The following is a 13,696-nucleotide window of genomic DNA, read 5'->3' as shown; positions in this document are numbered from 1 at the left end:
ACACCGTCACAAAAACAAAACAAAATAAACAACAACAACAACGACAAAAAAAAAAACACTTGGCCTAAGATTGTATTGAACCCTACGGACATAATTTTCACACGGGAAAAATCTTTTATCAGCTAATGGAAATCTGACCCATGGAAAGATGAATGGAGCAAGCCTCCTGTGAAATAGGTTGAAAATAATTGTGTGTCAGGCAGGTTTTGGAGGGAAGCCAGGGAGGTATTCAGAGAAAATATGGAGGAGCTGAACCTCCGCTGCTCCAAATTTGAAAGCTCAACTATTGGGGTGGGAAAAGACTTTATCCTCACTCACAGGCTTCTGATTTATTTCCTCTGCCTGCTAATTACTGCAGAAGATAGGAATGTGGTTTTCTAAAAGGAATTCAGTGACACTTACAGGTTTGGAAAATACCAAAGTAGCATTGGTTTGAATTTAGAGGCTCTAACCCTGACCAGCACAGCACACCTAGGATAATTAGGAGCTAAATGAACACTCTCTGGAAATGTCTTTATTTAAAGCCCTTAATGAGAAAAGATGGATGAAAATGGAGACTCTAAGTTCTGAACAGAGTAAGAATTCAGGTGGGTAAATCTTGCCTGTATTCATTTTTTCCCCAATCCATGTATCTTATGGTTGGGTGTATAGAGTTTTGGCTGGATGGGACACTGGTTTTTATCCACATACGCACTTATTTGACAAATACTTATTGAGCACCCATTGTGCCTGTCACAACGGAGAGGTGGGAAGAAGAGCTTCTAGAGACAGTACATAGAGGCTGAGGATAGTGTTAATGTCCCACAGTGCACCGGGGCATCACCTTGCAACTGAGGATAATCTCCCCCAAATGTTAGCTGTGCCACTGCTGAGAGCTCAGCTCTGATTGCAGCAGCACAGCAGGAAAACACAGAGGAAGGACAAACGTTGATCTTTTGAAATATCTCTTAATTATGCAAGAGAAACAGTGAGATAATTACTGGTGAGAAATATGGCATGCCAGCTATTGAACATGGTGAAGGAAAGTAAACACAGTCTCAGCTGCCACTGCAGAGAGAGAGAGAGAGAGAGAGAGAGAGAGAGAGAGAGAGAGAGAGAGAGAGAGAGAGAGAGAGAGAGAGAGGTCATGGGGGGCACTTAGAAGCAGAGTTTAGAGTAGAAACTACCAGAGAAGTGAATCAAGGTTTTCATAACGGTCATAGGGACTGATATCAACTATTCTTTTTTTTCTTTGCTTTCTTTTCCTTTTCTTTCTTCCTTCTTTTCCTGCTTCTCTCCTTCCCCTATTTTGCTTATAATGCTTGATTTCACTGTAGATATTATTTACATAAAGTGTGAGAAACTCATCTGAGGATTATCACTTATTCTCTATTTTTTTAAAGTTATAATTTTTGTTAAATTTGTTTTTGGCCATTTAATACATATGTACAATACATTCTGGTTATTCTCACCTCCTTCCTCTCCTTTCTCCTTCCCACTTCTGTTAATTCTCAATCCCATCCCAGTCCTATTTTTGCATGCATGTCCTTTTGCTTCATTTTGTGAACCACTGAGTTTAACAGGACCATCTGTCTCACAATGGGTTTGGAACTGCCCATTGGAGCCTGGTGGGCTCACCTGAGGTACACAACTGAAGACAATGACTGCCCCTCAGAGAAGCCAGCTCTGGAATTCTCTCCCCAGTCCATATTTGACTGATGACAAGGTATTTTCTGTACAGGCCCAGTGCAGGCAACACAGCAGCTGTTGTTTCCATGATTGCAATGAGTGTGCCATGCCAAAGAGCCAGCATTTTACAGCCCTAATTTTCTTTTCGTTTTCCATTGTCAAGCATTAGACATAAAAGTCCATCATTTTCCTCTTTCTATTCTCTCTTCCCTTCCTTCTCTCTCTCCCATTTGTTTTTGTTGTCCTGGGGCCTGGGGCTTGAACTCAGGCTACACTTTTTTTTTTTTTTTTGGTTTTCGAGACAGAGTTTCTCTGTATTGTTTTTGTTTTTTTTTTGTTTTTTGTTTTTTGTTTTTTTTTTTTTTTGGAGGCTGTCCTGGAACTCGCTCTGTAGACCAGGCTGGCCTGGAACTCACAAAGATCCATCTGCCTCTGCGTCCCAAGTGCTGGGATTAAAGGTGTGTGCCACCAACACCCGGTGGGCTACACATATGTTAGACAAACGTTTTATCACTGAGCTAGATCCCAAGCCTTTTATTATCCATTTAATTATCATTTTAACATCCATTAATTATCATTTTAGATAAATAAAAACAGAATTTCTTTTCCGTTCGACTAACTGAAATTGATTTTTTAAGTTCTATTTAATCACTTGTTGTAGGCTGTGGACTCCAAACATCATCTACAAACAGTGGTCCATGATGGTATATATGGATATAGTACACATGTACATAAGTGTGTACATATTGTAGCTTGTATTCTCTAACATGATCTAATATGAGATCCTTAGCTGCCATAAAGATTTGAATGCAATCTAAAAATATAGAGAAGTCAAACTACAGTTTGGATATTTTAAAACAAATTGTTATTTTTTAATTTAAACTTTAGAACACATAGCAGAAGTACTTGAACTTTTGAAATTATTTTTTCTCATTCAAAATTTTATATTAATAAAATTTTAATGAAAGTTTATATAGTGATGCCTAAGTTGTAGTTTGCATATTAGAAAGCAAATGTGGACTGTGCTCAGAGTAGAGCATTTACCTTGTATACATAGGCCCTAGGTTCAATTACCAGACTATAAAAGATAAAATGTGTAAAAGTTATTTCTTGTAACTGCAATGTGCTAAAACTTCACTTTTCTCAGAGAATATTAGTTTTTCTCCAAGAATTCATCAAAAGGAATCTAAATTTACATCCTTATTTGACATGTATATGAAGGAATATTAAAAAAGTAAAAGGCTAAAGCATAATGGGAACTTGCACCTTTAGAAAGATTTAGTTTTGAATGTTTTATTTTCTAATTACTATTATTATTAATTGTTACTCTGGAGCTGAGGACTGAACCCAGGTCCTTGCACTTGTCCCTCCTCAGAGCTAATTAGCAGCTGCTTAGAAAACAGAAAAGCAGCACGGATCTTTGGAAAGAAGCAGCGTGAGTAGACAGTCTGGCCATTCTCTACCATTCTCATCCAACTGCGAGCTATGGAGTTAGTGCTGATGGGCAGCTGAGACCAGCTCCGACAATTCCTGTTACACTTTTAAAGCAGGCTATTCTAGTTATTCTAGGAAGCACTGACTTTATTCACGGTGTTCTCACATCTACCTAATTTATGTGTACACAAAACATTGTTTGGAAGGTGTGGAATGATACAGTTCTCGAAAACGCTTGCCCATGGTTTGCTGAAATACGGCAGGAAACGTCCTTAAATGGAGGATCTTTAAGGGCTTTTGAATATTTTTCAAAATATTTCAAGGTAATTCCTTAAGAAAAAAAGTAGAAAACAGATTTGGCTACTAAAGACCAAGGTAAGAACAATGAAGTTTGTCTGTTAACTCTCTCTCTCTCTCTCTCTCTCTCTCTCTCTCTCTCTCTCTCTCTCTCTCTCTCTCTCTCTCTCTCTCTCTCTCACACACACACACACACACACACACACGACTTGCTGTGTGGGTTGTTCTGAGCTGCAGACATCTGGGAAGGACAGATGCAGGGAAGGTTCTGTCTCTCCCTTCTTTACTCTAAAAGTAAAGCATAAATTCCCGTGAGGAGAGTGCCTGGCGGGATCAGGAAGAGTAGAGCTCCTCGTCACTGGAGATGGACAGCTCAGATCCAGATAAATCTGCACAACAGCCCTGCTTGAGAAACCTACAGCCTCCCTTAGTTTCCTTTTACTTCCTCAATTTCTTGCTGGTGGCGCAGCACCCAGCCCTGCTTTTCTACAGCACAGAGCTCCAGGTCCATCTATTTTTGGGGGTTTTCACTTTTGTCTATAATGTACTTTGTGCCACATAAAACAAACAGAATTCAAATAAAATCTGTAGCTTTTCTCCCAGTCGATCTGCCTTTTGTCATTTCACTTCACAATCCCTGTCCACAGAGGGCAGGAGAAGAGTACTTCCTTTCTCTGCCACTGGGAGGGACAGTGAAGGGTAGAGAGACCTCGATGAAGAGAATGCAGATCTCCAGGAACCCTAGGAAAAAAACTTTCAGCTTGGGCAAAGTCCTACTTTCCGGCCAGGAAGCAGGTGTATATTTAACTTGAAATGTCTGATTGCTGAGCACAGTAAATTGCTTGCACTTGTGTGTGAGGCGACACATTCAAGGGACTGGCTGTTCTTCGCTGAGTAAAATCAGGCCAGCACTGAGAGGTAAACAATGTCTTCAATCAGCCATTTCCCAACCAACACAGAAGCAGAAATCTGTGACAGCTTTTTTTTTTTTTGGACTGACACTAGAGACCTAGCATCAGGAAGTATTCAGAGAAAAACAATTTCTTACTCAGACACCTGGACCAGCAGTGAAATGGTGTGACCTTCCAGTTTCCTCGAGTCCCAGGGGAGGCCAGACAGTCCCAGGAGTTATTTGCCATGGACTCAGTACAGGTATCCCAGAATTGCCTTCTCTGACTTACTAATCAAGAGAGAAATTACTCTGGATAGCCTTGGACAAAGTGTTTTAATCCCAGCATTCTATTTTCCTGCTGCACTGAAGTTTACAGCTTAGGATTCAGGCTGACTTTGTAGAATTCTATGACAGTATCACCCACCCATTCACAGAACTGCTAATTTCTGAACTAGAACTCCATAGTTTTGTTTCTTTGCTTGCTTTATTTTTCTTGGTCTTATGGGACAGGATCTCTTTGTGTAGTCCTGGATGTCCTAGAACAGTGATATAGCCAGCCTGGCATTGAACTCATAGACATTTGCCTGGCTCTGCCTCCCAAGGGCTGGGATTAAAGGTGTGCAACCAAGTCCAGCTAACTGCATACTCTCATTTGTAGCTGAGTTGTCTTCTCCACACTACAAGGTTGGCCTGTAGTATGATGCATTTTAGGGAGAAGAAAATAACAGATAACAGGTCTAAAATGTAAAGAGGAGACTTAAGGTGCTCAATGAAGCAAAAAATGGAGTCCATTAAGCTCCTGTTATTATAGGGAAGACTTCCTTAGCCTAACTTTGCAATTTTAGCTCTTGAAGAACAGCAACAATAAAAATTATTTTTTAAAACAGCAACGCTAGCTAGAACATGTTTGTGAAAGAAAGAATGTGTGTTTCCACGCAAAAACTGGCCATTCAAGCTGTGTTACAATAGCAGAAGAATTTTATCACATTATGAAAGGCATGCAGTAAACACCAAATTGCTTTAACTTGGTAGGGGTAAAATATTTGGCAAGATACTTAACTGGATATGTTCTGTTTTATGATATTGAAAGCACCCAAGTTTTACCACCTACATCTTTCCAGTACAAAGCCAGGACTGCAAAAGATTTGGGATTTTGTGGTGGTAGGTGGAAGTCCCTTGCTGGCATCACCCTGGTCATTAATGGCTCTCACTGTTTCTCCCTTCCCTCCATTTCACTTCCCTCTTACTTTGCAGGATCCTGAATAGAAGGAAGATCACCTCAAGAAGGTCGACCACAGCTCCAAAGTCATGCCTGCCCTTCTCCAGATACCTAGTGCAAGCATACAGATGCTTCTGGCATGCCATGCTGCTTCTGCAATGCCATGCCTACATATCTAAAAGGTATAGACAGCACTGGCCAACTGTCACATGAAAACTGATGTAGCCTTTCTGTTGTTGGCAAAGCTCCTCTCACAACAATCTGAAAGCCAAATTCAAGCTTAGACTTCCCAGATCTGTAAGAGTGTCACACCAAAATGGGCTCAGTGCTGAGGCACACTCACCCCTACCTATCCTTAAGGCTTGTCAACTTAACCTTTTCCTGTTAAGCCTCCCATCTGCTAAGGGTATCCTATACATGTTACAGACACTCCAGTTTGATCAGTTCAAGAAATTTCTCATAATCAGTGACCTCTCAGGCCTGAGTGTACGTGCAGCCAAAGTCCACCCTTAGAAAAATGGGATAGGAACAAGTTAAAGCAAGTCTCCAACCAATATTGAAGCTTGTGCAACAAAAAAAATCCCGAAGTTCCAGATACAGTCTACATGAGAAAATACAGCGGCCCAACAGGTGATGACCTTGATTTCAAGGGCTTTCCACCTACTTGGTCAGGAGAGGGTGGAAGGGACACTCCACATTTCACCTAATGCCATACAAGTTCAGCATTAGTATGATAATCCCACTGTACCCAGGAAACCAACACCTACAAAACTACTGATATAAATATGATGTTACCAGCTCGGAAACATAATTCTATAAACAGACTTTATTTTGCTTGTTTTAATCTTCTATATTAGCAGAGGTAAAAGTTGTTGTGGAATATTTGTTTACACTGTGAAGATGTGTTTTTGCAAAGGCACCTTTTGATTCGTTTAATAAAGAGCTAAGTGGCCAATAGCTAGGCAGAAAGAGAATAGGTGGGACTTCCAGGCAGAGAGAGAGGAAGTCAGAAAGATGAATCTAGGCACATGGGACACAACAGTGTGATGCAGAGCAAGTCAGACACATGGGACAGAGGAAACTGAGCCATGAGATAGAACATAGATGAATAAAAATAGGTTAATTAAGTTATAAGAAATGGTTAGAAAAAAAAGCCTAAGCTAAGGCCAAGCATCAATAATTAATATGTCTCTTTGGCATTACTTGTGGGCTGACAGTCCCAACGAGAAAGTACTATTACAAAAAGTGAACACCAATAACGTGTTTTTCTCTTACTGGTCTTTTCTCCAGCTCTGCTATAATTTTAAGATATATTTATTTTCCCCCGGCTGACCTGAAACTTGAAATGTATGCCAAGTTGGCCCCAGACTTAACTCACAACATTCACCTGTTTCTGCCTCCCGAGAGCTGGAATTACAGGCATGTGCTGTCTATCATCTCCTTCCTTTCATTCAACCTCACCCCTTGATTCCACATTTTCTGTACTGGTAAAATTCTGAGTTTTATGGGTAAGAAAAACCACACAACTAGAAATGATACCTTCCATCTTTAGGAGAGTTACAGAAAACGCCACCCCTGTTCAACACAAGAGGAGTAGTTTTGTCCACATCAATCTAAATGTGTAGGAGTTACGGCTTTCTGTGGCTCACGATATGAAACAAATTTTCTAAAAACTGCAAGACAACTTGACTACTGAAAAAGGGGGGACTGCAAATGCTTCTATTTGACTTTTATGCATGAAGGAGACAGAAACTATTGAAAGCAGCTAGACTTTCTTTTAAATGTTTGCCCTTCAAACAATTACACGCCTATTTATCAGGTGTTAGGTCCCTAGCTCTGTAGTGTTCTCTTTAGCAAATGGTGTTTGGAGGCAGGAGAATGATCGGACAGGAATGGGAAGGGCTCCAGCTTAGAACACATAGGAAGGCTCACCTTTCCTTTTATGGCTCCTTCATTAGACCTGGAGCAAACCTATCACAAGTCTTTCAGTGTCAACAGCTCCATGCACTTAGAGATTATTCTTCACAAACACGATGCATTAAAGGGGCTCATGATTTGGCCGAGTCCAGCTTTTCAGTTGAGTCACGTGTCCTCATATTTTGCAATCTGTATCAAGTGTGCGCCTCAGGAAGTTTGTTAACACCAGAGTACCAAAACCTTAGGATTTTATCAGAAAACCTACCAGTTCCTTCTCAATGGTAAGAAAACTTTCTTTTCTGAAGAAGGAATAAAATGTAATAAAAGAAGGAAGGGAATATGGGCTGTTTTGACTCCTGTTTGCAAGGATAATGACATGTTATCTACTTACTCCCATTCTCAGAAAGTGCTTCATTAGCAAAACTATTTAACAACCAGAAAGCTAAGCAGAGGGTGAAAACAAACTGTCCCACTCCCGGTCAGTTTCAGATTCTCTGAGAATGTATTATGGACTGTGTAGCATAAGTGACAAGCTTTTCTTCCTCACCATACTACCACCTATCAAACCCAAGGTCAAGTTCCCATCAGACCCAGTTTCTGATGGGGCCTGCTTCCTGGTTTACAGGTGTCTCTACCATTAGGCTGCTGAAAGAGAAACAATCTCCTGAAGATCTTTCAAAGCCACCAGTCCCACTTATTAGGGTTTTGTCCAAGATCTAATTACTTCCCAAAGGCCTCATTTTCAAATACCATCATTTTTAAGTATTAGTGTGTAGATGTGGATTCGTGTGCAAAAAAACGTGTGGTCTGAGGAGCAGAAATTGCATCAGTAGCATCAGTCGTGATGGTTTCAGACAGGACTGCTGAACCTCAGTCACTAACATTTGCCTAAAAAGCTTAAGTAGTGAAGAAATATCTTGGGGATACACATATATCTATATGTTCTATACATAGATAGCTACATATACAGACATATATGACCAAGTCATGCTTAATTCAAAAATAGGATTACACAGGTAATCATATATGAAATCTTAAATTTTCACACCTCAGCCTTTCAGTTTCCCCAGTTAGTTTCATCTCTAAGGCTCTCAGTAGAATGGGTATAAGGAACTGAGCTAATTTGAAAGGTGCTGTGATGTATGGTTGTAATGAATGAGAGAAGAGTGAACTGAGGTGTGCTCCCTCTGCTCTATAATGATAAATGAGATACGCCTACATGAAAATGTAGTCATTGGGCATGCGGTTCTGTACATTCATGTGTTTTTGTTATAATCAACAATCATATTTATTGCTGGAGGTGTGTACCCTCCCATATGAAGGCACACAACCACACGTTAAGCTTCATTCAGGCTTTGGTGTCTCCCTCACATCCTTTCTGCATGGGCCAGATCATTCAGATCATTTGTTCTGTTGAATAGTTACAGAATAGTTCCATAATATTGAAGAGTAGTTTGTGCTGGGACTGACTCTATATGCAGAAATGACAATTAACAAAGCAAGTCTCTTTCATGGAGTATGGGGAGGGGAGAGACTGGAGGGGGAATGAGAGTCAATATAAGCCATAAGGAAGGACATCATGTTTCAGATGAAGTGTAGTGAAGAAGTTAAAATACCCGCTTCCCATCTGTACTTTCTCCCTGTCTCCAGCTTATCGAGTCCTGGAGACCTAATGGCCTCCTCCACCCAGGGACCGTTCTGAACCTTGGATCCAGCTCCTACTTCCATCCAGACGCTCCTTTGCATCTGCTTGTTTACCTTTCTTATCTTTCCCAAGCAGGCTTCGAGACTTGTGGAGTGAAATGTGAGGGGTTTTTGTTTTTAGTGTTATCCTTGTGATTTGGCTCAACATTAACTAAGACAAGACCCGACATATAATATATACGACCAATACTGAGTCACTCAATAATCAGCTCCAGGAGTAAAGAATGCCAGCGTTGGGTCAGCATCCAGCTATCTGCACAGCAGAAAGTGCAGCAGGAGGAACAGCCGGGAAGGCGACCTCTACATGGTCATTAGAATACCATCTTTAAGGATGTTTTCTGTTGCACTCATCTGGAAGCTCTTAGGCAAAGCATCGTTTTCCAAAACTTATTATGGCAACTTAAAGTTCAATCTGCTAAAATGTTAATGAAAAGAAATAAAAACAACAACAGGTAAACTGTCTAGTGTGGATTCCAGGGCAAACTCACAGACACTGAAGAGAGGTCTAGTTTTTCAGAACCAACGAGCTGGCTTCCACAGAGAACCGGAACAGTGAATTGCTCAAATAACAACACAGTACTAAAAACCACAGACTGAATGAACTGAGAACTGCAGAAGCACTGGAAATCCCAGTCTTGGAAAGCATTGTGACCTCAGAATGGCTTTGGACCATCTTTCCAGAGCTCTATCCAGTTCAGGTTGTCTTTTTTTAATGCCTGGTTGGGCGAAGGGGGGGCGGGGGTGCCGTGGACCTCAACTGGTTCCAACAAAGATGGGAACAAAGCCTTTGCCATTTCAGCAAGGAAGAGATGTAGGAGATATCTGACCACAGTCCATTGTGGGCATTGAACAAACCAGACCGAAAACCCAAAATGCCTGCCTTGAGCATAGTGGAGGAAATGCCTCCCATTGCTGCTGAGGCTTCTGTTGTAAATGAATCCTGAAAGTCTCCTTAGGCTTTAGAATTTAGGTTTTACTGGTTACAGCTAAACATGTTTCTTCTCAGGAGTCCAGCTAAGTTATAGCTCTGATGGGACCTTCTACACTCTCTGGAAACTTTTTATTTCCCAAGTACTTCTAGGAATCTGGGTGAATTCTGAGTTTTTCCACTTTCATAGACAAAAATCCAAGAGAACAGAGAAAACTCACAAACCAAACCAAGTGTGCAATCGGCCTGAGGACATCTACAAAGCAACTAATAAATGCCCACTGTGTTTTGTGGCCGTCTGCCTAAACTGTTGAGAAAAGCAAGACGGAGTAAATTCAGAAATTATCTGTAATTTATTGTGTTGATAGAAAGTCTGAAGCAGGAGGATGGCGGAAGAAATATTGCTGAGAATGATGTGGTGAACTTCTGAATTCATGTATGTTGTATCTTTATCAAGGAACAAAAAGTTCCTTTAACAAGGAACATAAGACATGTAAGTTTGGATGAATGTCCAGCTTGGCCTATTAGTATGGTACCTGTTATTCTTAAAATTGAAAATAACGGCTATTATTACTTATAGAGCATATAGTATCTGTCAGCCAAGGTACTAGAAATTTGAGTCATTGTCTAACTCAATCTTCAACTCTATACGGTAGATAACATTAATCTAACATTCAAAAATAGGAAAATCAGAACTCAGAAATTTTAAGACATTTTTCTTCAAACTCTTATATGTAGTAAGTTGAAAAGTCATAATTGAAAACCAATTGTGCATGACTAAAATTAGCATTCTTTCCAACATTGTCTTGAAGATTCAAATACTGTTCCTCCTTCATCAAAAATAATTCCTTTAAGGATAAAGACTGACACTGCAATTTAGTGTTGAGCCAAACAGAATTTTTAAAAAGCATTACTCCTTAGTTAGAGCTTTTACACATTTAATTTAAATGCATTTGAGTTGATTAATTTGCATAATCAAGTCTAAGTTGGTTTCTGAGGAGAGCATTCTGCTAACAAGCATGTCCCATTGGTCTTCTAATGCCGGTTCAGTTTTAATGCCTAAAATGGCAAGTCACAGTGGGAAGAGGGGAGTTCATGCCTGCATTGTACACCAAACAGGAGAGACAGGATCTGGAGGCTCACATGACAGGTGCAGCTGCAGAGACAAAACTCTGCGTGCTGTCACACCACATGAAGTCTTAGGGGGACAAATGACCTTTAGGAGGAAGGACAGTCAAAGGAGCTAGGAATCCAGGGGCAGAGATGGAAAACGTGTTATAATTACTGTGCCAAATTATCTTACCACCATCACAAAATAACGTGGTTGCTCCCTCTGTAGTCACTCAGTGTCGGTGAGCAGAACAGTTCTGCCCAGTTTGGATGCTATTCAGGCAACTCTAGGGCATGCTCATTGGAGTGATTTTCAGGCATTCTCTCAGAGCATCCCACTGACTATAACATTACTTATTTTTCACAGACATGATTACAGTTTCACATGCCTGTTTAAGGTACTTTTCACCATGGTTTAGTACATTTTCCTAGCTAGAGCTCATGGTGTGTCATCTCAGAACCACCTACCAGGATAAACTGCTTTTTGTAGGTTTTAAATCACATTTGTAGCAGTCCTTCCCCCTTTCTAAGTGGGGTGGGGAAAGGAGGAGGAACAAGGAAGGTAGAGGAAAAAACTATTACTCTCACCAGAGAAAATTGAATGGTATTAAGAAAATTTCAGAGGAGGCTCTTTAGCCGACACACTACACCATAAAATCTTTCTATCTCATGGGCCCCTCTCAATTTCATTTTCTTGTTTTGTAAGAAGGGAACAGTTGCATTCGATTCTCTCCTCCGCCTCAAGTGTCTCTGCAAATGGGAATCAGTGGAAACAGACCTGGCAGGGAGCCACCTGGGGCAGCTGCTTTTTCTTTGGTTACCTTGTAGTTTCTGGTTGTATTCCGTCCTGTCAGACTGGCTCCTCCTCAAGGTGCCAGAGTGGTCCCCAGAGACACTGCTGTCCACCACAGTGTCCGTCTTCCTCCTCTCCAGCATATACAGCCTGGGTCTCAAGAAGGTCAGGTTCTTTCTCTTGCTTCCCATGTTTTCCTTCCCAGGGGTTTGTCTGGGCTCCATCTGAGGCAGTGAGACCAAGTTGTGAGGTTTGCAGGCAACGGCTGGCTGCTCAAGTGCCTCGGGGTGAACCTTGGCATCTAACTGCCCCCTTCTAACTATACAGCCTCACTGCAGGGTTACCTGTCTGTGACTGCTACCTGGAGTCCCCCCAGCTCCACCCCATGAGGTCATCCTTCTTTATACCTACTATCCAACAGGGGAAGTTGCCACCTGTTACCCGAGAGACTGCAGCACTGAGTTAGGCAAAGCAGGGACTCTACGTCACATGCTACTGAAGCAAACAAAAATCTCATTGTGTGGGGCAAGGGCTGGGGGCAGGGAAAGTGAGCAAGGTGAGGCGGTGAGGCGGGGAGGGCAGGACGCATTAGCAGAACCCACAGCCTGCGGGTTGAATGTGTGCCCATGGGTGTGTGCAGGTGCACTCTGAGGACTGTTGTGACCGGCCGCGGGGAGTTCTGCGCGGCTTTCCTCCCGTCTTCCACCTGTGGCTCTGAAGCCAGTGTGCAGCTATGACAATTTACATTTGCACAACGAAGGAGACCTGGTTATTTTTATTTGAAGTATGTGCCCTCGAGTGCTGGCATCCAGCCATTGTCTGTTACCATCGGACTGGCTAAACTCTGATCAGATCTCCTAAGACGTAAAGGTTGACATTTGAAAGTGATTCTGCCCAGAAGAGTCAAGAACCAGAGAATGATTTCCTCCGAGCCCAGAAACTTCTCTGCCACTCCTCCACACGTTGCCTTTGCCCAGGATCCATCCTTTCCCGTTCGTTCCCAGCCTTGTCCTCATATGTCTCAGTCCTTAGGAGCATAATAGATTGTTCAAGGCTAATTTCTGTAGGATCTTAATTTCTGTAGGGTCTTTCTTCACCAGTACAGTTCGAGGAAAGGACGGGTTGCTTTGGACACATGAGAGGAGGACACAGGTTTGAAAAAGAGGAAGCATGAAGGAGAAGAAACAGCAAAACCAAAGCGGGCTGGGCCTTTCATTGTTTGAAGTTGTTTTTCCGTATTTGTTGAGATCTCCCGAGGGGGTATGGTAGAAGCTCTGGGAATGTGCTGAGTGTTTTGTGTACAGCCTTGTTAAGGAAAAGAGACCCTAAGGAGGGAACTAGATTCTCTTCTGCAAAAGAACCACCAGGGTCCTCCTGCCCATCCTGAATCTTGTTCAATTTCATCTAGATGAGATTATAATTGAGGAGACAGAAAAAATCATCTTCCCAACTCAGGACATGTAAGCTGAATGCAATTTGCATAATTACCTTAAGAGATAAATGATAAATCCTCACTATAGTGACATATATTTATAGGCATGCTGATGGCTTTTATTTGAGATAGTTGAGAGTTTTTTTAACAAGCCCTCCCAAGCATATTGAATAAATACCTTTTAAGTTACCTTTAAAGCTGTAAAATGAGGTTTATTATTTATTACAATATCCCACTTGTTCACCTAGTGACTATCAGAGCTATACTCTTAAGTGAAATGTTATAGCTGAAAAATTGTGCCA

The 13,696-nt window shown here is 41.4% G+C and overlaps 1 protein-coding gene across 1 annotated transcript in view; it reads right to left on the bottom strand.

The window, feature by feature from the left end:
* Arhgef38 (Rho guanine nucleotide exchange factor 38) overlaps positions 1–12,421 on the bottom strand; it is a 102,433-nt gene extending 90,012 nt beyond the window's left edge. The window contains exon 1 of the mRNA XM_013121901.3: positions 11,991–12,421. Within this exon, the coding sequence (XP_012977355.1) occupies positions 11,991–12,186 (196 nt within the window). The 5' untranslated portion in view covers positions 12,187–12,421. The remainder of the gene's footprint in view (positions 1–11,990) is intronic.
* Between the last annotated feature and the right edge of the window lie 1,275 nt (positions 12,422–13,696).

Source organism: Mesocricetus auratus, unplaced genomic scaffold (genome assembly GCF_017639785.1).
Source record: "Mesocricetus auratus isolate SY011 unplaced genomic scaffold, BCM_Maur_2.0 Super-Scaffold_100009, whole genome shotgun sequence".
In the NCBI taxonomy this organism is placed as follows: Eukaryota; Metazoa; Chordata; class Mammalia; order Rodentia; family Cricetidae; genus Mesocricetus; species Mesocricetus auratus.
The sequence above is the reverse complement of the archived record's forward strand: the minus strand, read 5'-3'. Positions and strand labels throughout refer to the sequence as shown.